At 41.5% G+C, this 27,751-nt stretch overlaps 1 protein-coding gene across 1 annotated transcript in view; it reads right to left on the minus strand.

The window, feature by feature from the left end:
- Window positions 1–27,751, minus strand: part of PTPRK (protein tyrosine phosphatase, receptor type K) — a 492,629-nt gene that overhangs the window by 65,429 nt on the left and 399,449 nt on the right. The window contains 2 exon segments of the mRNA XM_015416770.1: window positions 5,193–5,222; window positions 10,821–10,956. Coding sequence (XP_015272256.1) covers window positions 5,193–5,222; window positions 10,821–10,956 — 166 coding nt within the window.

The raw sequence follows: 27,751 nt of genomic DNA on the forward strand, positions 1-27,751 counted from the left end.
AGACACTGCTACCAAGATATGGGAGCATTCTGGTCCCAAACCTGAGAACTGCTCAACATAGATACTATATTAACCTTGTGTTTGTTCAAAGTGATTTGGGCTGCAATTCAAAGCACATTTATTAAAACGTCCTACTAAACTTAATGGGATTTACTCCTGAATATTTAGGTTTAGGATTGCATAGGATTGCATAGTAAAATACATAAACCTAGGCACTAGATTACAAACAGCCTTTAAGATAAGTACATCAGCTGCCTATTCTTGCAAGATACAAATATACTAGCTGTAGTGACAACTAGTACTGGTTGCACAATTATTGTTTGTAATCAGCAGCATAGGCCAGAAGGGTTGACAAAAGGAAGAGAGCAAAGGCGTTTTTTCTCCCCCAGGGAAAGAACTTCATCACCTGAGGAACTAAGGTGTCCCCAAAATAGGTACACTCAAGAACAATTCCCCCTAATGACACACCTGGTCTGTAGAGTGATACTGCAAATTTGACAATGATGTCTTAGCTTGTAAACACGAAAAACAAAAGGGGGAAAACAGTGTGGGAAATACTGGCCAAATGTAAAATATTTCTTTTCAGTCTGATCACATCCCCTTTTCAAACACTCTTACTCTTTCTGAGAAATCTTTTCTTTCTTTTTCCAGGAGGAAGCTGGCAAAACTTTATTAATCTAATAATACTACGGGCACTGTTGAAGCTAAACAGATATGGTCCAGATCTGGGTCTGACACGAGAGATCACTGAAAATCCGGTGTCAGCCACTCTGAGCTTTCTAAAGAAATAGATGACAGAGAATATAAATATAAACAATATTTGTTTACTTTTAATCAATTTTACATGAAACTTTGTCCTGCACTGAATTTATGATGACTGAATAGAGTAAATAAGGTAATGACCAAGTGTGGGGGCAGGGGGGGGGGTTAAAACTTGTTCCAGATACCTTACAAGCAATACCCACCCCCTTGCTATGTGTTTAAATACATGGCATGAAATAAATTCTGTGGTGGTACCTGTCAGTATTCAAGGATTTGTGGATCACAAATTAGGGATCCCAAATTTTTCTAATCCTGTGGGCATCTTTGAAATTCTGACACAGGATGGTAGGTGCAACCACAAAATGGCTGCCACAGGAAGAAGCAGCCCAGCTGGGCAACAGCCCCATGTGGTCCCATCCACTTAGGGTTGCCAGGTTGAATCTTCATGGTGGGGGGATTTGGGGGCCTTTCAGGAGGGGGAGGGGACTTCCCGACATGATGACATCATATGGAAGAGACATCATCGTGTCCGGGAAGCTGGGACTGTGCATGTGTGAACTGCAAGTGGTGAATTTACCACTTGGGAGTTTAGGTGTGGGTGGCCCCAGCTTGAAAAAACAATTTAAAGGGAAGTTTCCCTTTAAATGGCTTTTTGCAAGTGGGGGCTGTCTACACATGAACTCCAAGCAGCAAATCTGCAACTCTGGAGTTCAGGCACATGGCGCCCGCTTGCCAAAAATAATTTAAAGGGAGCCTTCTCATTAAATGGTTTTTTACAAGTGGGCGCTGTGCGCCTCAACTCCAGAGATGTGAATTCATCACTTGCAGTTCAGGTGTCAGCAGCTCCCACTTGTAAAAAAACATTTAAAGGGAACCTTCCCTTTAAATGTTTTTTGTAAGAAAGTGCCATGCGCCTGAACTCTAAAGCAGTGAATTTGCCGCTTGGAGCTCAGGCATGTGGTGGCTGCTTCCTGGGACTGGCAGCCGTCCCTCCCCCTCCCCTTCTGAGAGATTTAAAGGGTCCTCCAGCTGATCAGCAGGCTCCTGCCAATCATCATAATCTATTTAATTTATACCCCACCCAATCCCACGATCATCTGGAGGTCCCTTTAAATCTCTCAGCAGGGGATGGAGAGGGGCAGCCACCATTGACACTGTTGGGGGTGGGGCTTCCCCTGCCGGCCAGGTGGCTGGCAGCGGGCAGGAGCCACAAAAGCAGGAGAAGCCCTGCCCCAACTTGGGGAAGGCAACCCTATAGCCACTTTCTACAAACATCTGGTGGACACCAGGTAGATCCTGGCAACCAAGACATGGGTGGGGGATGGTTATAGGCACCAGCATGTTGTCACTTCCGGGAAAACCCAGAGGTGATGCCATATCTCCTTAGGAATTGCCAGACACGCTATGGTAAAGCCACTGAGTTTCCAGCAATTCGTACAGAAGTTGGCCCAAAGGCCATTAAACATTTTCTTCTTCTGCTGCTGCTCTGAGCAAGCACTGGGGCTGGCAAATCTGGCACCAGTAAAGGTGTTGGTGGGACCATGGCATCCACAGGCACCATGCAGGGGTCACCTGTCCTCAATGAACCTGTTTACCTGTTTCTTAGTGTATGTTTTACCTAACAATTATAAGTCACTTTATTTAGAGTTTTAGCTGTCAAGAACTTTTTGAGTATAATAAAATGGAATGACACGAACTTAAAATACAAATTTATTACTGCTCTTCAATCCTGTCACAGTGTACAAGGCATTAATAGTACCGATGACTTCTTTTTCCCTACCACTAGATCATTTTACCTATTTTCTATACAATTCATCTCTCATTTATATTGCTTCTAATCTTAAAGACACCTCAGGGAAGGTAGGAAAGGAAAGAACCAAGGGATAATAAACTAACTAGTCCCGTCTCTTTATTTCACTAAACCCACTTTTACAATACTGCATAAAAATCATCCAGAATTTTAAGTGGTGTTCTGGTATTCACACAGAGTAAAGACTGTAACCAGGTTTCTAGGTAAGGCAAGGTTTAAAAAAAGGCAAAAGCACTTGTATTAAAATTGCACAGTAGGTACTTAACTGTGAAGGTTACTTGCTTTGAAAAGGGCTTGTTGTGGTGTTATAATCTATAGAAAGCAGATTTAAGGAGCACTCCTGCACATTACTTCAATTAGCAAAGATAGCTAGAAAACTAAAAGTACAGCAGCAAATACAGTGTTGATAGGTACTTCCTTGTGGGAGTTTAATTTATCAGGACTGTTTTTCAATGTAACAATACCGCTCTCTCTCTCCCATTTCAATCAGTTCCTTGCCGCTTTGAAACTCCAACACAGCATATTCAATCTGTTTTTTAGGTAGGTACGCAATTTGTATCAGAAGATGACAGGTATAGATGGTCATCATTATCCATCAAAGGATTCACCTGCATAAGCCTATGCAGCTGGCTCTTCAAGGAAGCGCTCGGGTGAGGTGGAAAGGGGAATGAGGGAGAGATGTTCTACACATTTATGAAACTGCTTGCTTGCTTTAATTACTTCTGGCTGCACTAATTGTTGCTTAACAAGGGAATTGCAATTCATCATAAGCCAAGACAGTTTACAACAGCTTTGTTAGTAGTTCTAAATGAAAAGGTAAAAGAAGAAAATATTGCTGTTTAGACAATCATTGCTAATCTCTGACGTGGATGGGCCAAGCTAGCCTGATTTGCTCAGATCTCAAAAGCTAAGCAGGGTTAGCCCTGGTTAGCACTTGGATGTGAGACCACCAAGAAAGTCTAGGGTTGCTACGCAGAGGCAGGCAATGGAAAACCTCCTCTTTTTGTCTCTTGCCTTGAAAACCCTGTGGGCCCACCATAAGTCAGCTGTGACTTGATGGCCCTTCCTACCAACAACCATTACTGATTCAGTTCTGTTGAAGTGAAACTCTACTTAACCCAGGCCAATACATGTATTATGTTACAATTTGTTTTGATCGTGTAGCTTACCATTGCCCATGTAATTATGGCTGATACAAATTGTTCATGTTCCAAGCGCGCGTGCGCACACACACACACAAAATTACAGTCTGGATGTTCTCTCAACCACTACCAATGTTTTTCCCAACAAGAGATAAGAAAGTTTAATATCCAGGCATTTGAAGAAAGAGGCTGATGTCAGCCCCCATTAATTTGGCCACAGTTGAGCAGATGGAACCGTATTTTCCCTGTGTATGACATCCTCCCCTCGCGCCATGCTCCTAGCCAACAGGTAATGCCCAAATGATGGTGTTGGGCTGGCAAAGGGTGCTGCCGTGGCTGGTCGTGGGTCTTCTTCCCACTGCCCCTGCCCTGCTGGTAGCAATGATATGTCCCAGTGAAGGAGTCATGCCTCAGCTTCTCTTAGTCAATAAATCCAATCACACCTTCATTTCCACAGAAAGGCTCAAGTTCTACTGCAGGAGTTAGAAACATGAGGCCAATAAATTTCTTGCACAAGGGTGAGGCTCAAGGAATTTCTAGGAGGAGCACATTCATTCTTGGTCACATAATGTGGTACAGAGACTGGGAATTTAATATGATAGAGAAATAACTATCTGGATCTTTATGTAAGGTAGGATGTATTCTAAAAACAATTCAGCATTTTTATAATAGCTTTCTTCAGGGCTCATGCCTTTTTACTGTAGGGCAAGAAAGCCATCTGCCAATGTTCTCTCTCTTTTGGTATGGAAGAGTAAACACAGTGTGTTGCAGAAACAGGAAGTTGAAAAGGCCATTTCCTCCCTTCTCAGGAGCAGAGCACGTAGAATTAAAACATCCTGTCCTCTGAAACATTCAAGGGAGGATACCAATCCTCTCACTGCACACAGGGCTCCCAAGAAAGGAGTAAACAGGCACACCTCTGTTGTTGCAAAAAGTAAGTGATCAGTGCTGCTTCCATTTTATCTAAGATAGGAACCCAGGCACATCATGAAGAAGGTGGAGTCTGATCTTATCACCAAACAAACAAACAAAACACAAAACTAAGCCAGTTGCTACCTTCATTCTTAGGAAGAGGTGTAGGTTCCCTTTCAATTTAACTCCTATACCTAATCCACTGCCACAGAGGACAGGGCTCCACCCTGTCACATGGTAGGACTAAGCCTGCTCATTTCTTGTTTATTAACATGGATTAAATGCTACAGTCAGTGCCTTTTTAGAAGGAAAGCCAGACTTGATTTTAGAATACAAATTAAAACGGGGTGATATAAAAATATATGTAAAAATAAAAAAAATCAATCCAATTAGAATACAATATCCCTTTAAAAATAAAAGCAAAAACCACAATAGAATGTTAAGCTCCCTAAAAACCATCAAAAATATGGAAATGTTCAGTAAAATACTTTTTTCATTCTTTTTTTTGAAAAGGGATACTGCATCTTCAAAACATGTAAAGTAGTAAGTCACCTGTTTCTACTTACAGATAGTAGGAGTAAGAATAGTAGCTCCTCCTGGCAAGCAAATCACAGACAGTGGAAAAAGAGAAGCAATGGTGAATGAAAAGCGTGACTCTGTCACATTCAGTAAAGCAGAGAAATGTGCGTTTAAAAAAAAAACTAAAAATTCATGTTTTCTTGGTTAGCATTACAACTTGCTCATGCACTGATTAGCCTTACAGCGCCATGCAATTAAAAAATACACTAGCATAGAAAAATGATTTCGGTATTAGAAGGAGATCACAAGAAAAATGACATGCTGACACATCATTTGTTGCAAAAAACTGGAAATTAAATGGGCTTATGTATTTTCAACATGCAGTTCAGCATAAATGTAATGACTGAGAACGACCTAAATGTCATGACATAAAGAACAACTGTGTACAGGTCTTGTGCTCTCAATCTTTTTTTTAAAGCTTTGAGCTACGAACACAAAAGTTTGTCTTGGAAGAGCTCAGTTAGTAAACAGCAACTAGGGTGGCTACTTTGGTATACAGGTGTAAGCATGACTGGCAGCATCCTGTATACATATCAAATCTTGTACTCACTACAGCAGGTGTGTGTGTATACGGCACCTATGTTTACACACACAGCTGCTGAATCCAAACCTAATTTTTTTGTTTTTGAATCTTAGAACTGGAAATGCTGATATATGCATGCTTATCATTAAAAATATGGAAAGTAAACAAATGGAAGGAAATGATGTACATTTGGAAATATTTCAATAATGGTTAAAAATAAAAGCAGCATTTGCTATTCAAGAGATGCAGTATCCCTTTTCTTATCTAGTTCAATTACTTTGCAAAACTCTATAACAGCTAATAGAGTTTCATCCACGTCAGCTTCAAACTAGTTTGTACAAAACGATCAGGCCAAGCATAGGATACCACTTTTGTATGTGCCTATCATGCAAATCATACAAAGCTGCTTACCACTCTGATCCCTCCCACCCCCAAATCAAATTTGGAAATCTGTGTCAATGCATAATAATGGCTTTCTGGTCTTTCTAAAAATGTTATCAAGGCTTGAGAGTATCAAAAGGGATACCACATAATGGAGTCATCAATATGTATGTATAAAAATGATTACCAATCATTATTTATGTAGCACCTAGAAGTATACTACGCATTTAAAATTAAAATTTCAATCTTCAACGTAATTCAGTTAGGTTTACATGCTGGGGAAAGCATGAGAGAAAATTCTTCATGTAAGAAAAAGAGCAACAACAAATTTCCCTAATTCACAGACAGAGAGATTAATTTAGAACCCTAACCCCAATTAAGGCCACAGACTTGCAGTGAAATAAATTCTATCCCACTGAATTTGGCTTTAGGCAGTGGCAAGTTCCAATTTTGATGCATGCTGAGAGCCAGGGTACATATTATCATATGAGAACAAACTAGATATGCCTGTTAGGAATGTTGCAGATACTCATGCTGAGAGGGGGGGAAAAACTATGAAGGATTGTAGTTGAACAATCAGTGAAGGATAAGGTTGATAGGTGACTCATTCTCCATCTATATTTATCTCTATTTGCCCATCACAGTTCTGTTCACAAGTTAAAGTGAACACATTTACAATTCAGTGCATGTTAGGGCTGCCAAGTTCCAGGTGGAGCCTAAATATCTCCCAGAATTACAACTAACCTCCAGACAACAAAGCTCAGTTCAGTGGCTGCATTGGAGGATGGACTGTATGGCATTATACTCCATTGAGGGACCTTCTCTCCTCATACCCTGCCTTGCCTCCACTCCCAAATCTCCAGGAATTTCCCAACCTGGAGCTGGTAATCCTAACACATGTGCTAGGGTTGCCAACCCCCAGGTCCTAGTGGGGGATTCCCCAGTTTTGGGGGCTTCTCCCTGCTGTGGACCAGGTAGCTAGCAGGGGAAACCCTGCCCCTAAACAGGGACATCACCACACAACATCCCTGACACAAGGATGACACCTGGAATGTAGTGCGGGGGGCACTCTGGTTTTTGGGCAAACTCTATGGTTTAAGCCCAATTTTACCACAGTTTGCCCAAAAACCAGAGCATCCCTGACATGATGACGTCACTTCCAAGTGACGTCATCACATCGGGGACATCATGTGACATCCCTGCCCACCCCTCGGAGCACCCCCAACCTCCCCCTCAGAGCAGCGAGGGGACCTGGCAACCCTAACATGTGCGGTTGACTAGGTGATTTAAACACCACATTTATCCAGGAAGTAGTCCCTGGTTTCACTTATAAAGTGAATAGCTACTGGCTGTTTCTTACAACAGGTTTATTAATGCACATGCAGGTTGCATATGTGTCCATTGCAACATGTGAACAGAGATGGAAGGGGGAAGTCTGGGAAAGGAAACAAGTAACTAAAGATAAGTAATGGATGAGTTGGTGGCTCCTCCTTCCCTGCACGATCCCTTCCAGCTTTCTCTGACTGCTGACAAGAGAATCTGAAGAATTGTTAACAGGCAGACCCAACAGGCAAACATGATAGTGTAATGTAGCATGTGTCATATCAGCGTGTTTTACATAATTTTTAATTCAGTTATTTCAACATAGTTGTACATTTGGCTCTTAAGTATGTTTTTAGTATTAAAGGGTAGCCTATTTACTATTTAGGATATCCTAAATGACTTTATTCAAATTGTCCATGTTTGGTGTAGGTATAAAATATGTGAAAGGAATTACATGTTACATATAAGGGATAACCAACTAACCTATCATCATGAAAAATACCAATAACTAACATTTCAACTGGATTAATTTTTAATATGGAATAGGATACAAGTCTAACATATTGTGCATTTGGGCTAAATTACAAGATATCCTTTGCGACAGCTACTGGTGGTTTCAGGCTTTGGTGTAACAGGTTGCATACTGATATGGCTAATTTATCAAGCAAGTGAAATTTTTGTTACTAAATCAGTGGAAGGAACACTGTGGATTAAATACTAGATAGATCTGAATTCACTTCAATGAATTTGGAGGTGGAAGATTTACATGCAGCTCCTTCTTCACTGCCCTAGAGACAATTTCAGGAAAGGATGAGAATGACATGGTAAATTCAATATACAGGTAAGATATATCTGCTGCCTTTTTACATAAATTAACATTGTACAATAGAAATTTTGTCTATGCTTTATGCATGGCTCAAGACGTACAGAAAGAACAGAGACACAGAACTCATTCATGAGGTGACAAACTAGGTGAGAGGTGACACATAGTTCTGAAAATATCATACAAATAAGGTTAAATATGAAATGCTGATCTGGAGCAAGTCCAGGTTATGCTAGACTTTTGTTGCAGTATCCTTATTCTGTATTGTAGCCACCAACCATGAAAAGCTTGAACATTCAAAAAAGGGGTGAGGGAACCAGGAGACAGGAAATTACTGTCACCAATAAACCCCTGTTAAAGGCAAGTAGGGTTCCATGTAGTACATTTGAGGTTTCTCCTAACAAACTTTTGATGGATAACTTCTGAAATTCTTCAGTACTCTGGTACATTCAGGCACAAGATCTGGGCGGTCTTGTAAGCATAGCCCATTTTTTATATAGCAACAGCCTGTAAAAATATACTTTTGGTTCACATGTTAATGTTTCATCTTCCCCTACTCGTTATATAAATAACCATTCCTTTAATGCTTGTTTCTAAAGTATGAGGGACATGGGGGATGTTTAGGGGAAGAAAAAGAAGAATCTAGGGACTATAAATGTAGTCAATATAGTTATAGGCACATTACCATGCACACAGATGGTAATGGAAGACCCAGCCCTTACAATATATGATGGCAAAGCAGGTAAGCGTCAAAAAGCAGGAGACAACTGTATGCTAAATGGAAATATATAAATACTACAGGACTTTCCCAGTGAAGTATCCTTGTAATCTGAATGATGTATTTATGTTTAGATGTAAGGTGATCCAGCTGGGAAGCCTGTTCTGCACCTCAATTTGCTTAGATTTCTAATTCAGTTGGACTTAATGTAATTTCAATATGAATTAGCCTATTGCATGTATGTTTTATTCTCAAGCACAGAGGTACACAAACAAGAAAAAAAAGTGAAAACACTGTTGGGGAAAAAAATCACATATGTAGCTAACTAACACAAAACACTGTAAGCATACCTAATATTTCTAATGCAGACGTTTCTTCTCCAAGTTATATATCTCCAGGGGGTAATTGTAAAGAGGCAATAAATTAAAAAAAAAGTTCTAATGGAAACCATTAAGACAGAGATATGACTTTCAGGCACAACAGTAATGTGTTTCTAACTTGGCTAAATGAAAAGAAAAATAATTTCATTTTAACAAAAGACAGTTAACAAATATATCCTTATTTTCTAGATTTCTTTTTTTAAAAACACCCTGGAATACACAAAACTTTGAAGACAACAGCTCAGTGATTGAGAATGTACTTGGATTCATGTGTAGAGCCTCAAGTTTAATCCCTGGCATTTCCAATTAAAGAAGCATAGCTGGCAGGGCTTAAAAAGATCTCTGCCTGAGATCCTGGAGAACCACTGCTGATTTGAGTAGACATTATACAGCTAGCGGGATTGACACAGTATAAGCAGCTTCATATGCCCAAACAGTCCTAAAATCAACCTAGTTTGTGCATCAGAAGGGACTGAAAGGTGGAAGGAAAAGATGCAGGATGACTGAAAGTTTTTTAATTAGTTGTTTGATGCTCAGTTTTTAAATGCTGATTTACGAAAGTCTATGCCAAATTTTAAAAAGTAATGATATTTGTAAGTGAAATGTTATTAAAACAACACTTAAGTAGTTCAGTGTGCTTAAAATTATTCTCTACTATTCCAGAAGATGGCGCTATTGATTTTTGTCAGGCCTGAGGAAATGTCTAAGGGAAAAAAAGATCCCGGAAAATCTACAGCAACTAAAAAAAAAGATTGTTGTTCAGGTATCAGTTAATACATTGTTGAAACATTTCAGATTTCCATACATATGGAATATTTATGGTGATGTAATGTGATTTTAAATATAGTTTTCTAATATTGTCAAAGATGGAGATGAAGGCAACAAAATCCATAACATATTTTTCCAGATACTGTATGGCTACAGATCATTAAGGCTCTTTAAAGCAGAAAGATTGTCTTAAGCCTTACAAAACAGATGGGGTAGTAAACTAATATTATTTCAATTACATAAATGTGTTGTCCATGCCTATATAGTTTTCACAGCCTTGTACTCAAAATACACAATTAGGATTTTACAGTATTGTACTGGTTACCCAGTGTGCAAGTAGGGTTGTCAACTCTGGGTTGAGAAATTCCTTGAGACTTGGACCCGGGGAAGGATGGAGTCTGGGGAGGGGAGGGAATGCAGCAGGGACGTGAGGCTATAGAGTCGACCCTCCAAAGCTGCCACTCTCTCCAGGGAAGTTGATCTCTGAAGTCTGGGAGTTCACTTGTACTTACAGGAGGACTCTAGGCCCCACCACGAGGTTGGCAACACTATCGACAATATGACTTACTGGCCACAGGCCTCGTAATTCGGAATAAGACTTGCCCCTAACATTTTTCTGAAATGATCTGTGAAATAATTTATTTTTGATTACTTGACAAGATTGGAAAAAAAATTAAGTGTCAAATCTAAAACACTTACCTTTTTTTGACAATCAATATGACCAGGAGGAGGAGGAGAATAAAGACTAGAATTCCAGCACTTATTCCTGCTATTTTCACAACACGGTCTGTTTGCTTGGCTGGGTCTGGAATGACCTCTGGTTCTTCTGTTGCTGCTGCTGAAGGAAATGAAAGTAAATTATTCCAAGTGTCTTGATCAGAACAGATCATTGTCCGAAACAAAGGGAATGTGTGAGGAACAGCCAGGTCTGTACACATAGAACACTTTGAAAAAAACTGAATATCACATTGATCAACTGTTTGTCAGGGGGGAAAGCCTGGGAGACTAACTCCAGGTGTCTCTCTTCAAAAGCTAACTGGCGTTCTTTTGAAGGGACTTCATGCCTGTAGCCATTGAGTTGGAAAGGGACCCATGCAGGCAGGAGAGATCTCTAGGCAAAAACCCAAGGCTTCTAACAGGTGTGTAGTGCATCACTATTTTAAATTTGAACTAATGGGCACTGGAAGATTGTCTTCTCTAATGGCTAACCCTTTGCTTGAAGGAACAGTACCCATTATGTCTGATATCAAGAAGGCGTATACTAATTGCTATAAATTTATACTTATTTTTCCAATTGCTTAAAATTATTTAACACAGATTGTTCTTTACCAAAACACTGGTGATAATAATAGCAGTTATATTTGCTATTTATATATATTCTCATTAATATGACTTCTAAAGTTACACACCCACACACCCATACACAATGTAAATTAATAAGGGGGTGACATTTATAAATGATCCATTCACACTAGAGGCAGTATAAGGATAGTAAGGTGATCTTTTTAAAAAAGCGGTAAGGGGAAAGTTAGCTAAACTGTAAGAGAGAGTTAATTGTGTCACAGGTAACATCTTAAGATGAAAAATATAAAGCAGTGTATCCTGGAAAATATGGTGGTGGTGGAAAGTGCCGTCAAGTCACAGCTGACCTATGGTGAGCCCCGTAAGGATTTCAAGGCCAGAGACACATACAGAGGTGGTTTGCCATTGGCCTGCCTCTGTGTAGCAACCCTGGACTTCCGTGGTTGTCTCCCATCCAAGTACTAACCAGGGGCTGATCCGACTTAGGTTCTGAGATTGATGAGATTCAGCTAGCCTGCACCATCCAGGTCAGGGCGAAAAGCACAGATATCAGGTATCATAAAATAGCTATTGTACAAATCAAATCTTGACTGGGATGCTAAAGAGATTTGGATCCAGATTCTAACTCAGCTATGAAGCTCACTGAGATCATTCTTCTCTGAGTCTAGCCGCCCAAATTACTTATGAAGATATGTAAAAAATGGATGCAGAAAGTAAAAACAAAGAAAATGCATTGGATGTCTTTGTCTACACTGTTATCAGTCATGAAGACTGTGACATGGACAGAAGATGTCTGGGGCCTCCTAGCTTATCACAGCAAGAGCCTGCAGTGGGAGAGGACCTTGGTGAGGAGTGAAGAGTATCCAGTGTGATGAGAGCATGAGTCCACACCGTGACATGGGACTGAGCATGTGGTTAGGTAAACTGAGAAAGCTGTGAGAGAGGATCATGCTTCTGTCTCTACTGTGAACTGTCAGTGTTGATGCTGCTTATTTTCCGACTGGTGCTAAAGAAGGTACTTGTAATATTTAGGTGCATAATCATGTTCCTTATTCTAAAGGGGCACTGGTTAATAATCCACAGCCATGTTTTGTTAAGTATGCCACAATGAACTTTCCATTTCTATTGTGAGTGGGCTGGGGGAAGGAGCCTTCTTTTCAAGTATGACATGAAGTCTGTCTTGTATCTAGATCATTTCAATCTGCTGAAGCTGCATTTTGACAAAACGCTCCCAATGGATCAGTCTTTTTAATGTCCAGAGTTTGAAAAGCTTGCATTGTATTTGCAATGGAGGGTAAAGCATTGGTTTAACCATGAGACAGCTACTATCTGACTTTTAACTTGCAAATTAGGAGGGGTTCTTTAAAATGTTGGTAAATGCTGATAGCAATAAGGGATTCATTAGCATGGGAAAAGACAAAGGGCCAGTTACCACATTACCATATCTGGGTAGGTCATATGAATAGGCTGGGGAATGCTCAGACTAAGGACACTTGATATACTATCAGGTGGGTAGCCATGTTGGCCTGCAGTTGAACAGCAGATTTGAGTCCAGTAGCATCTTAAAAACCAACAAGATTTCCAGGGTATATACCTTTGGACGTCAAAGCTCTGACTCTTGAAAGCTTATGCCCTGGAAAATCTGTTGGTCTTCAAGGTGCCACTGGATTTGAATCTGAGATATGATGTATCAAAGTTAGGAAAATTCAGACAATGGGAAAACTACACTCAAAAGATGCTGCAACTAAGCATTTGATGCACAATTTGGTAGTACCTAGTCAAGATTTTGGGCCTAGCTATATGCAGTAACCCTAGAGAGAGGGATTCTGCATCATTACATAAGATTTAAGGGTGATCTAAAGTTATATAAGTAGTTTCTTGGCAGGAATAATGCATGGTCTTTGATCTGGCTAGTATGGAAGCTGAAATATATTCAGACACTGAGAAGGCTTGTCTTTGGTCTATATTGGAGAGAAAGGTAGCATGCAATTAGTAACCAAAGGATGGTCATGTGTGATAATCAAGTAGTAGTTCGCATAGTGATACAGTCATCTAAATCAGCAAGGGTGAGATGCTTTGAATGTCTTATCCTGCTAAGCTCTAAGCACTTTGTATGTACCTGCCATGGGGGAACATAAGAAATGCTCAGTGATCCATCTAGTATAACATCCTAGGTCACTGAATGGCCAACCAGTTGCCCCAAAGGGCCAACAAACACAGAGTCCATGACATCTCTGGCTGCTTCTATACTATGATGGTTTTCCATGGTGGTCAGGTTGCTGATGTGCCGCATGTGTATGAAATTGTTGACTTCCAAAGCCCAACATACCTAAAAGACAACCTAATCCCTTATGAACTTGCCTGACCACTATAGTCATCTTCAGATAATGCTTTGAGTGCTTCTGCCTCCTTAGATTAGTCAGGCAGCAAGCAGGAGAGAATCTTTTTGGTCATGGCACCAAAACTTTGGTACTTCCTCCCCAGGGAGATTAATCTGTCCCCTTCTGTTGCCATCTTCTGCCAGTGGGTGAAGACTTTTTGTTTCTTTTGGCATTTCATAAGAACATAAGAACATAAGAGATGCCAATGTTGGATCAGGCCAAAGGCCCATCCAGTCCAACACTCTGTATCACACAGTGGCTAGAAATACCAGTGCCATCAGGAGGTCCACCAGTGGGGCCAGGACACCAGAAGCCATCCCACTGTTGACCCCCCCAAGCACCAAGACAAGATCCTTGGTAGCTTTCCCAAAAGGGAAAAGGGACAATTTATTGGAGTGACAAGTCATTTCGATGCTTATCATCAACAATCTCTCCTTCCTAATCAATGCTTTTATATTTTATATGTATTCTAATCTGTTTTGTATGTACTCTGTTTTTAACTATATTTTAATTGTTTTAATGATATATGTTTGGGAGTGTTTGTGTTTCCTGCATAAGAAAAATGTAATAGTTCTCACCCCTCACCCCCCAAAAAAACCTTCACATATTTACAGGGGTCTCTGGATGATCCCTTGATAATCCCTTCAACCTCCCCTCATCTAAAAGGCAGGCTGAGGTGTAGGCAATCCTCTCTTTTTTTGTAAACAAACCTCCATATCCTTAAGTAATACTGCACAGAAATAATGTGATACCTTTTTTAAAAAACTTCAAGAACAACCTCTAGCTATTTGCAGGAAACACCTCTCCCCCTCCCCCATCTAAAAGGCAGCCCGAGGCATTGGCAATTGATTATGCTAATTCCTGTGACTGCTCACAGGTATGGGCCCCTTGCAGTCATCAACAATGAAAATAATAACTGACTAGTGCTTCACCAAAGCCCTACAATTGTGCTAAACTGCTTGAGGGGACATCATCCTGAGACCCCACCCCTTTTTTACAGACTTAAAATTAAGGAGAGTTATTTGTGGAAGGAATAGGCTGTTCATGGTCTGCACAGGAATAGATGACTTCATGTGGAAATGTGGTGGTGGTGGGGAACAAATGAGTCAGATTGCTGGAATGTGGAAAATCCTTGGTGTGACATCAGCCCCTAATGTTACATCCTGGCACTAATATAAAACCATTTTACTACCTCTGGATATGGAGGTTGCCTTGAGTAAACTTGGCTAATAGCCATTGATGGACCTTTCCTCCATGAATCTATCTAATCCCCATCACTATACCCACTTGCAGCAAATTACACAAAGTAATTAACAAGGAGATACTAGATGCTCTTTCTTGCTTTCAGACTGAAATGCAATCCTTGGTTTGTGAAGAACCAGAAATTACTCTTTCTGCTTTCAGACTGGAATTCAATTCTTGGTTTGTGAAGAACCAGAAATTACGTCTCATGATTATATTGACTCTAGATGATGCAGGGTAGACCAGTAAGAAGATTCTGAAATCACTTTGGGATTTCTCACAGATAGAGGAAGGGAGAATGGTATCCAGCTACACTTTAGGAGATGGCAGGATGCTAACAAATATCAGATATCTGTGATAAAACTTTCCTGGGCATTGGAAACTGGGGTTAACCAGTAAATGTTTCTGGGGCATCTGAAGACAATCCAGTGTCACATCACCCTGCCTCTGTGAAGAACTAACTTGGGCAGGCAAAGTTTGTTTTGTGACTTCAGTCACCCAGTGATCTAGAGATAATCACTATGAACCTTTTCATACTTGCCTGGGCATGAGGTTTATGCCGTTATGGCAATCATGTTCTTTTCATAAAAGTTTGGCTTTGTGATCTCACATTTCTGTCTCTTTTTATGTTGCTACTTTTAATGTAAATTTTCATTTCAGTTATAATATTACCAAGAATAATGTGAGCAATTTAACTTTGTGCTGCTTTTGTTCAACTGCAGTTTACAACTCCAACAGTGAAATAATAGTGTCCCTTAATTGTGTCATTAAGACGACAGAAGCTGTATCATCATTGAATTCCACAACAGTTAGCACAGCCTCTGAATTAAAAGTCCAGTATTCACAGAGAGTGTAAACATCTGGTACAACTATGGAATGATTAGGCAGAAATAGTATGCACAATGTAAAATTGTTTAAACAAAAGAAGGATGAATAAGAGAAAACCCATAACTGCTTGATACCCTGAGCTTTGAGCAATTCGGGAGATTCTCTGTTCAGAACATTTGTTTGGTCAAAATCACTGCAAATTTCATGACTTCAAAATCCCACTCATAGTCTAACATTTACTTTAACAATTCCGCTTAATCCACAAAATCATTAGCCAGTATGGAACATATGGAATTATAAAGATCTTTTCCTCCTACTTACAAATGTACACTACACCAAGCTCAGAAAGTCAAGCTTAAAAAAGTCAAATAGTGCACTCAACATGGATCAAACTATTTTTATGTGGGGGGCTATTTTTATTGATAAAACATGGAGAACTGCAATAAAATGTTGTGGTGTATTCCCCAGCCCCTCCCAAAGCAACAGCATCTTTCTCAAGTTCCTCAGCATTGTTTGGAACACTATCTAAATTCTATTTAGGTGGGGAGTGAGGGGCTTCAAAAGGTGGAAGTAAAAAAGGATACAAGCCCCCTCCCAAGACCTCCCCCCCTTAACTGGCTCTCAACTGCTATCAACATGTTAGTCTTTCTCCAAAGAGGTCAGGACACTTTACATATGATAGTGTCCCATCCATGGAGTTTACAGGGAATACCCAGTTAGCCAGCAGCAAAACTGTATCATGAGCATTCAAGACCACATTCTGGGTACATTGTATATGTTTAATGTACCGTTTGCTGAATAGAAGACATGCACAAACATTGGCATATGAGCATATATTCACCTAATACATTGCCCAAATTGTCACAGTTAGACACTTAGGGGTAAGAACTTTACAAAGTATTATGAACACATAACTATAATTTTAAAAATTCCTTGCATCATTCTAAACTCAAAAAATAAAAGGTATTTTTGTGATACTGTATCATTAAGATCCAATTCTTCATGATCCATGTAGTCGCAGGTTTTTGGAAACTTACAAGTCCAGAAATTCTTGATTGTGCAGATACAGTGAGAGCATTTTAGGTGAAATCTCTGCATACTAGAAGTGTTACATATTTGATCTAACGCAACATGCATCACATTGGCTTTCTTTTATAAAAAAAGGTACATAGTATACCATTTAGAGAAAAGTTTCACATGTATTAGGTTACACTATGAATTCGCCCTTACAGTACAGCCACCTGAACATAATATGATACAGTATTAAAATAATATACATGTCATTAAATGAGTTAAGGGTGCTTCTGTGTTCACCTGTATATTTTGTAAATTCTATAGGGGTGCTGAAGGGAAAGACTGGTTTAAAAACTAAAGATGTGATTGGCCTTCTATATATACAGTAAGAATCTGTGTCCAGCAATCTCTGCTCTGCTACAACTTCGGATAGCTTTATGTGACCTTCAAATATAAACTAGAGAAACTATAAAATAATTCACAGATTAGTTCACAAAGTGAAGCCGATTATTTAAAAAAAATGCTTTTTGTGGTTTAAATATAGATTTATGGGATTCTTGTGATCTGATTAAAATGAAAGGACAACATACTCTTATTGATGGCATAAAAGCAGGCACACATTATCTTATGAATGTTATCTCTTAAAATGCAAAATCTAAAAATACAAAGTAACAGCACAAAGTTCAAAATAACTTCCCATGACGTTCAAAATAAGTTCCTCTGTTCATCCCACATCTACTATGATATTTGAAATCCACAAGCAAATCCATAATTAGAGAGCCAAGTATCCATTCATAATTTCTTTTTCAAATTTATCAGATCTTTTGCTATATGTGTAAAGCAAAAAACAAAACAAAACAAAAATATTGATTTGCATGGTTACTCAAGCAAGCAATGGCGGACTATTATACAAGAATACAAATCACAACTGAATAAAAAATGGGTGTTTCCATCTTCTCATTTCCACACAATCAATCAGACTATCTGAGAATCTGCCATATAATTCATTAAGGGGTAAGGCATTATGTCTGGCCAAGAAGAAAAGTCTTTGAAAGGTTGGAATAGTTAAGAATTTCAAATAATCTGGAAGCACTGGAAAATGGGGTGCTCAGTCCCCAGAAAGAGGGTGTACATTTTCTTTTGGCATCACTACATAACTTAAGATGGTCTCCCAAGTGCCCAGCCAGCTTTGACGCATGCCCAAAGTGCATCACCTTGCCCCGGAGGGCATGCAGTACAAAAAGGTGAGGCCCCTTGTACCAGCACCCATCAGTCCCTTGCTGGATGGTTGGGTCTGCTGTGACTTCCTTATGATCAGCCTCTGAGAAAGCCTCTTTAAATTTGACAGCCTATGGCTCAGCTTTCTCCTGCAGCCCCGCCCTTGCCTGGCTGCGAGTGATGATCAACCCTCAAAACTGAGAGGGCGTAAACATAGAGTCCACTATCTCCTCCCTCTGACTAGTGTGTTGAGGGAGGCGGGACAAGGCGTCAGCTAGGGAGTTCGCTTTCCCCAGGAAGTGCTGGAGGGTGAAGTGGAACTTAAGAGGAAAAACTCCGCCCACTGGAATTGCTTAGCATTTAGGCTGCGAGAGGTGGGTAAATGCTTCCAAGTTCTTGTGATCTGTCCAAACCTCGAACGGGACTCGTGCACCCTCCAACCAATGCCTCCAAGTGATTAATGAAAGCCTAATAGCAGCCACCTCTTTGCCCCAAACTGCCCAGTTTCATTCTGTTGCATTAAACATTTTGGAAACGTAGGCAAGCGGGTGGAGCTTCCCATCCCCCCCTTCTTGCAGGATGCCCCCCCCCCACTGCAACATCAGAGGCATCGACCTGTACAATAAATTTCTTAGTTTCATCGGGATGGCTTAATATTGGCTCAGACGTGAACAGCGATTTCAACTTATCAAATGCTTCCTAGCATTCAGCTGTCCACTGGCTTAGTGCTGTCCAGCCCCTTCCCCTTAGTCTTAAGCAAGTCAGTGAGGGGCAAGCTCACTTGAGCAAAATCTGAGATAAAAATTTCTATAAAAATTGGCAAATCCTAGGAAGGCTTGAAGTTGGTGTCTGGTGCAAGGGGCCTCCCACCCTAGCACATCCACCACCTTGTGAGGATCCATCTCTAACCCCTGGGGAGAGATACGATAGCACAGGAAATCCACTTGGGTTTTGTGGAACTCACACTTCGACAGCTTGGCAAACAGTTTATGGTCATAAAGAGTTTGTAAAACTTCCCTCGCCAACTTTACAAGTCACTCTTTAACACTGGAGTACAGTAAAATATAATCAAGATAAACTAGCACCCTCTTGTGGAGGTATCTGTGCAGCACTTCGTTTATTAAGTTCATAAACACCCCGGGAGCCTCCTGTAGACCAAACGGCATCACCAGATATTCAAACTGGCCCAACGGGGTCTTGGGCTCATCCCCCTCTCTGATGCGCACCCAGAAGTATGCATCTCTTAAAGATTTCCCCCTTAGCAGCCTCCGTTAGGAGGTCCTTAATCAGCAGCAGGGGATAAGCATTCGTGGCTGACATCACATTCAAGCCTCGGTAGTCAGTGCATAGCCAGAGGCCCCTGTTTTCTTTTTCCGGAAGAGAACGGGGGCGGCAAATGGGGAGGAGGCGGGGTGGATGAAACCCCGTGCCAGGGTTTTGTCAATGAACTTCTGTAACTCCTCCTTCTCCGCGGGGCTCATGGAGTACACTTTCCCTTTGGGCAGCTTGTGCCCCAGCAAGATCTCAATGGCACAGTCAGTATTGCAGTGGGGGGAAGTTCATCAGCCTCCTCCTCCTCGAACGCCTTAGCTAAGTCCTGGTACTCTGCAGGGATGGAGTCTAACTCCTTCTTAGCCAAGCAGGCATGGACGGGGACATCCGGAGGCTCATCCCCCCCACTCAGGGAGCCAGGAGTGGTAGGTACCTACAGCCAGGGGCCACGAATGTGAAAGTCCCCTCACTCCACTGAATGTAAGGGTCATGGGATCTAAGCCACGGGCTTCCCAGCACCATGGAAAAGCGGGCCATGGGGTTTATAACAAACGTCTGGGTTTCCCAGTGAGACCCCGTCCCCATGATGAGCAGCAACATCTGATAATTGCAGGGAACCATCCATCTGGGTGAAAATCAGCGGCTCGGGTAATTGCTGCACCGGGACCCCCAAGCCCATCACTATGGAAGGACAAATCAAGTCTTTAGCACACCCAGAGTCTATAAGGGCCCTCACCCGCACCTGGGTCCCCATTTCCAGCTTAAGGACTGACACAGTCACGAAAACAAAGGGAGTGGCTGCTCACCGATCGTGGCACAGACTGCTCTTGGACCTGCTGCTTTGTGCCTTTTACAGCAAGTCCTGACCTTTTCCTGCCAGCTGGGGTTCTCATCTCCGCTGGAGGCGGCGGTTCCGGACGGGGTGCCGAGTCGCAGGGCCCAAGATAGCTTCAGGCGTAGACTCCCTTTTTTTTCGCAGGTGTGTCTGGCCCCTTCCGCTCAGAAACCTTGTGGGTGGGTGGTGTAACCACTGCCGGGCAGAAGGCTGCATAGTAGCCGGCTTCTCCACAGCAAAGGCAGAGCCCCTGGTGCATCCTTTGGTTCCGCACTGGTTCCTTCAGCTTAGAACAGGGGGCCTTTGGGATTGCCCCGGGGGTCTTCGGGTACACTTTAGGAGTGGTCATCTTTATCAGCTGGAGGTTGTTCTCTGCATCTCCCATTTCTCTCACCCAGGCCGCCAGAGAGACTGGGTTCACGTTCCACAACACAGCTTCCCGGATCAGGTGGCTCAGCCCCAAGGAATTGTGAGGGTGTGGGGCTACTTCACTCTCTCCTGTATTATCTCACCATACTATTCCCTCTTTCTCTCCTCCTGCCGTCCCCCATATCCTCACCTTTCCCTGATTCCTCCTCTCCTTTTCACACATTAACCAACCTACCTTTTATCTGCCCCTGCATCTTCAGCTATGTTTATTATTTATCTACTTAATCTTTATCCTGCCTTTCTCCACAATGGAGACCATAAACAGTGTATATCATTCTCTTCTCCTTCAGCTAATACTCATAAAAGCCCTGTGAGGTAGGTTCAGATGAGAATGGGAGACGGGCCCAAAGTCACCCAGTGAGCTTCCACAGCAGAGTAGGGAGTCAAACCTGGGTCTTCCAGAACCTAGTCTGAAATGCTAACCCCTACACTACACTGGCTTTCATGGGATGGCTGCTGTTGGAACAGTGGCAAGAAGCCAGGCCTCGGTGGGTCATGAAAGTCACATGATAGTAAGTCATCCGGTGCTTGCTGCCAGGCCTGGCCACACTGATTCCCCCTCATAGGCCAAAATAGCCCTTGAGAGAGCCCAGATCCCAAATGTTGAAGAAATTGAATTGTTCAAGCTTTTCTATGGCTTGACTCCATCATCAACCAAAAGGGAGGTGGCACCCAAAAAATCAGAATGAGATTGAGACTGGGAAGGGCAGCCATGAAGGAGCTAGAAAAGTTATTTTTGTCTACTCAGCATCAGTTAGCAGAAACTCCCAGTGTGCAGTCTATGTGGCAAGTCAATTACTGTTCACATACATCCACTTATTGGAGCAATGAGACGATAAATGGAGAAGATGAAGAAGAGAAGCACAAAGTTAGAAGGAAGACTATAGTAGAAGAAAGCCAATAATCAATGGATAGAAACTATGACAATAAAATGAATATAGATCATGTTAGTAGCCCTAATGCAAAGTAATCAAGTGGGAGCTTCCTTGTTGGCAGAGATTAGGGTGACACAAGGAAGGAGGAGAATTTTCAGACAAGGCTGATGAGCTTATAAAGTGACAGTATTTGAGGCACTGGAAGTTAGTAGGTATGCCATATGAAGGAGGAAGTATGCCGCAAAGCAATAAACAAGAGGTAGTTTAAAAACACTGGCTCCCTGGCCAGAATCTAGATATCAAATTCTCAAGTCCCCTCTGTGTGCAGATACTTATTTCCACAGATAGGGGGCACACTCTCCCCCAACGGGTTTTTCTACAGACACAGGGAACTCTGTGGGTCTGCAGAAAATCTAAAACGTTTTAAAAAAATTCGGGGAGGGTTGAATCCCCCCCAATACCTTTTGAAATGGCTGCCATAGGGATCTACCGCAGCCCCCATTGCATCGACAGCGAGAGACTGGCTGATAGCCAGAGAGAGAGGGGAGGAAGCAAAAAGCACAACTGGATCTCGGATTGGGAAGGATTCCTTCTGCAGTATGAATGGCTAAATAACAGGGGGTTTGTAGCCAGGCTTGGGACTAGGATTGCCTGCTCCAGGTTGGGAAATTCCTGGAGATTCTGTGGTGAAGTCTGAGGAGTGCAGAGTTTGGGAAGGGGAGAGGCTTCAGCTGGATATAATGCCACAGAGTCTACCCATTTTCTCCAGAGGGACAGATTTCTGTTGTGTGGAGTTCAGTTGTAATTCTGGGGGATCCCATCTGGAGACTAAAAAACCTAGGCCTAACAGCACCCTTTCGGTGACTTGATACCAGCAGCATGATTCAACTAGTCCTGGCTGCTTGCTACTGTTCAAAAGCAGCCACCCTATGAAAGTCAGTGTAGTATAAATGTCAGACTTTCAGAGCAGGGTTTGCAAAACCCAGGTTTAGATCCCCATCTTGCTTTGGAAGCTCGCTGGGTGATTTTGGACCAGTCACATACTTGCAGCCTAACCTACCCCATAGGGTTGTTGTGTGGATAAAAAGGAGGAAAGAATAATGTAAACTCCTTTAGTCCCCACTGTGGAGAAAGAAAATAGTTTTTCTCAGTAGACACTGCAGGGGGAAAGGAGACAGAAAGCTGAAGCAAGAAGAGCAGATAAAGGTAGGTTTGCTGTTGGGTGGGAAGGAGATAGGATGCCAACTCCAGGTTGGGAAATTCTTGGATATTTGAGGGGTGGACCCTGGGGATGGTGAGGATTGAGGCAGGGAGGGACTTTAGACTGATATAATGCCATAGACTCCACCCTCCAAAGAAGTCATTTCCTCCAGGGGAACTAATGTAGCCAACCTCCAGGTGAGGGCTTGAGATCTCCTGGAATTACAACTGCTCTCCAGATGAAAGAGATCAGTTCCGCCAGAGAAAATGGCTGCACTGAAGGATGGAGTTAATGGTATTATACCCTGCTGAGGTCACTTCATCCTCCCAAGGCTCCACCCCCAAATCTCCAGGAATTTCCCAACATGGAGCTGGCAACCTTAAGAGGAACTGAGAAACTGATCTCTGTATTTGGGCAATCTGTTGTGATTCCTGGCGAGTGGCTGCTGCCACTGCTGCCGTGGGGGGAGGAAGATGGTGAGAGTCTGGGAGCATGATTGGGTGAGGGCAGAAAGGAAGTGACAGGCAAGGAGGGAAGAGACAGAGAGTGAGAAAAGTGGTGGCAGGAAGGAGAAAGAGAGTGAGAGAAGTAGGGGGAGAAGCAAAGGTGGGGGGAATGGGATAGCCGCTCCCACAAGTTTCTTGCGTGTCCTCATTTGTTACAGTCTAATCATGATATAATGGGAATAAGATGAAGGACTAGAGTACTGTTTATTAGATAGAGAATCAAAAAGGAGTAACCAGTAGCAAAATTTGGAAAAAACAATAAATATGTGGATGTTCAGAAATTTTTCACAGTAGAAGAGTGTAAGGAAGAATTTGAAGGAAGACAAGAAGGCAGGTTGATGAACAGAGATAGCTAATCTGATTAGATTTACATAAAGAAATTGGGAAGTTATCCATTAGTTTATCCACATAAGATTGATTTGTTGCGGAAGGGATGCAGTCCGTTCCACAGGACAGTGGAGAGCCTGAATGTATAGGTACAAAAATCTAATTTTCAACCTATTTACTAGAGCCAGTGCAGGGAGAAAATAGCTTGTTCTCAGAGGGAACTAATGAAGTGTGATAAATTATGTGAAGATGAAAGATTAAATTAAGAAGGAAAATAGAAAAATGAGGGAACATGAAGAAAACAAATGGAACTATTACTTCAGGCTCTGCAAAATACTTCCATAATGGAAATTTAGTTACTGCCCATCTAACATCCACTGTATAAATAACAGTGGGAAGTTTCCCTTGGAGAGAATTGTAAAAGCCAAAAATAGCTAATATTTTCTCCATAGTTCCAAACTTTACCAGTTCTTATTTCAGGTAATCAAGATAAATTATTCTTATTCAAAGGTCTTCAAAACAAGATAGATGTTTGGATGTGCAATAATGAATATACTACTGTCATAGTTCAATTTTCACTTAAATCAACTTCTTCAGATCCAAATAACTGGTATATTCTCAAGGTTGACTTCTCTAGACATTATGCTTTTAGGTGCACAACTAGGAATATGAATACATCTATCTATCCATCCATCCATCCATCCATCCATCCATCCATCCATCCTCCCACCCACCCATCCATCCATCCATGCGGCAAAGAGGTTTGCAAATACAGGCAATATACACAGAGAGCCTGAATTTACATTTTTTTTTGGCATCCCCAGAGGGATATATATATATTTTTATAAGACTACAAAATTACAAAGAAAATATAAGGGAAGGGGATTACATCAAAGGATAAAGGATAGATAACCATACTACACTAAAAACCCAAGAGGAGGAGATCATATCCGTGTTAATCTAAGTGTTATTAATAAAAGTGTTAGTACAACAATATACTTGTAGAGTTCTTGTTTGTCTCGGCTTCAATGTTAGTATGTTAGTTGTGTGAGAGAACTTTCAGAGCATCTTTGTGTTAGTTGCTTCAAAAGGCAATTTTCAGAGTCCTTCTGCCTTTACTTCGGTTTTCTGTCTCTGAAATCATATGTAACTTTCGTTGCGCCTGCACCTGTTTCTACAGCAGAGTCCTCTTCCGTTCCAGAGGTAGCAGAGTCACTTGATTTCGATTCTTCATCTTTGGATTCCTCTTCCATTCCCAACTGGCGTCTCAGAAATTCTTTGGCTTTGAAAGTGGAGTCAATCTTTTCTCTTTTGTCATTGATTTTAAAGATGACACCCTTTGGAATCGCCCACCTGTACGAAATTTCATGAGTTTGTAGAAAAGAAATTAAGTCCTGATAACTTTTCCTCTTTTGGCGAATTTCAAATGGAATGTCTTTTAAAGTTTTAATGTTTATATTCCCCATTTTCAGTGGAGTTGCTGAAGTTGCTTTTAAAACAGCATCTCTGGTCTGTCTTCTTGAGAATCTGACCACAATTTCTCCATAATTTCTCCATATATAATTGGTGTATGCCCTATAAGCAGTCTCCATCTCTTTTACCAGTTCATCCGCTGTTAAGCCTATTACTGGAGCTATGATCTCGCTAAGCAGTTTCCTCAGATCCTCCGTTAGCGATTCAGGAACTCCCTGGAATCTGAGAATCATGTTGGCTTTTTCCATTTGTAGCTGTAACACGGTTTTCTTGGAAGTTTTGTTTTGCTTCAACTTCCCCCATTCTTTTCTTCATTTTCTTGTTTGTGGTGTCTATCTCTTTAATTCTCTCAGTCATATGCTCCACTTTCTTTGCCGTTTCTGCCAGTTGGAGCTGCTGGGATGCGAACTTTTGATTCAGCAAAGTCAGTTGCTGGTTAATAGCATCGAGTTGCTCCATCACCGGCTTGAGCATATCCGCTAACATTTTCATGACGTCTGCTCCCTCTTCCGGTTTTGGACTCTGACTACCCGCCGGTTTCGCTTTAAACTTTCTTTGCGAGGCCGCCATTTTATACGATTGTTTACAATTCCAAACCACTTCACACAGACTCGAAAAACTGTCACCTCGCTGTCAGCACTCAAGTAAGTCTCTCCACACAAAATCACTGTTTATTTCCCTCCCTGCCCCCTTCGTTACGCTTATCTGTCCATTCACATAAGAGGTGTCCCACTTTGCGCTCTGCTTTTCCCATCGGGGGGGGGGGGTAGTTCGCTTTTAAAATATTCTGCTTATTTTGAACTTACATTCATTGTCGGTCATTTCTCTGACCTCGCTCACAGTAATCGATATTCTGCTCGATCTCCAGTGCTTGTCCCGATCAAAACAGCTTGTGCCCAAAGGCCACACAGCAGCAGGACTGTCAGGGTGGAGGGAAGCCTTAATTCACTGGCATTTAGCCATCGAAGAGGCTGCCCCTCAAAAGCCCTATGGCCTGGAGCCTATCACAAAGGCTCCGTGTGGATGCCACTCGAGGTAGCACCCCTCTATACCGCTGGTGTGCGAGCCGCTCCCCTGAGGTCCAGGGAGAACGACCACCATCGCTGATCCACAAACCGGACCGTCACAGGATTGTTATGAAGAAAAAACAGAAGAGGAAGTAACCTAAGCTGCTTTGGGTTCCCTGTTGGGGCCAAGGTGGGTACAAATGAAATGAATAAACAGTAAATATAGCTAAGGATGGAGGGCAGAAAAAAAAGGCAGGTTGATTGAAGGATGGGAAGGAAAGAAGAAAACAGGGGAAACTTGAGGATATGGGGGCTGCCAGGAGGAGAAAAACAGTGTGGAGAGAGGGATACATGGCACAGTAAGGTGCTCCTCACAAGTTTTTTAAGGTTCCCCACCATGAAACTCAGCTGGCATCATGCCTATCAACCCAGAAATAGTGTGAATGAGGAAAATGAGAAATACCCCCACAAGTCTTGAAGGTCTTCCCCTTGTATATTGTAAAGTGAAAAGAGGTTTGTAAATTCCTGGTTTAAATTTTTTCCCCCCAATGCAACTTGTACATGTTGTTTGCAGAATACAAACCTTTCAGCATTAAATCTATTCTAAACAGAAGTCTACACAAACTGATCAAATAATAGCAGACAGATCAGTAATACCAGCTATGCTATACACAAGAATCTTGATGGATGTTCAAGATTATTAACCACAGGAAGAATTAATTGCTGGCATTTGTTCCTGGCTTCACTGTTGAATGAACGAACAAACAAACAAACAAACTAACTAACTATATATTCTGTATTTTAAAATGTAGTTCTGAGTAAATTCAATATAAGTTTGCAACACAGATTAAGATGCATAATATAAAGGAAAGAGCGCAAACAGCTTTTGAACTGGATAAGGATAATATATTGAAGAAATGAGGACAGTGTGGTGGTGCTAAATGACTTCTAGTTGTCCGTATGCCCAGAAGCATAAATCTGAGAAAAAGCTCTCAGATTGTAGCACATAAGGAGAACACTTGGGGCAAAAGCACAGATGCCACAGTTATACTTTCAATTTAGGAGCCTGGGGGAGGGAAAGAAGGAAGCAGTCGGTAAAATGATTTAAGATACCCAGAAATAATGGGATGAGCTGGAGAAGCCAACATTTGTTATGTTAGATGTTAGAAGTATTAGGATTGTGGTTGACAAATCTTTAGCTGCTAGAAAGGTTTAGGACCGCATTCAGCTTCCTGAGCCTATTAGTACTGTCTTGATTCCCAGTTTTGCAGATTTCTGAGGATTTCTACATGGCATATGGGTAGCACTAAGCGCATTAAAGATTTATACATTTTATCACCACAATAAAAAACACACGATGAAATCAAACAGAAACATGGTTATGTGTAATCTGCATGGTGCTCTGGTCTGAATTAAACCAAAGACTCATTCAGAGTCTAAAAATATTAAGAAGAAATCAGAAAAAGAAATATCACTTAATTTATCTTACAAACTTCAGGTGTTGCTAAAAACAATCCAGGGCTTTCCAACACAAAATTTATATGCAGTCCCAGTTCACACACTTTATGCCTACATATACAAATGCAGTCTACTCATACATACATGCAAATCACCCTTTTTTAAAAAAAAGGTTTTGTCCATTATTTATTGCATTGTTTTATTTTACACATTTTTAATCTGCTGTTCTCTGGTGAGCATTTCAAGGCAGCCAACAATGATA

This window comes from Gekko japonicus, unplaced genomic scaffold (genome assembly GCF_001447785.1).
Source record: "Gekko japonicus isolate JY-2015 unplaced genomic scaffold, Gekko_japonicus_V1.1 scaffold92, whole genome shotgun sequence".
NCBI classification, from domain to species: Eukaryota; Metazoa; Chordata; class Lepidosauria; order Squamata; family Gekkonidae; genus Gekko; species Gekko japonicus.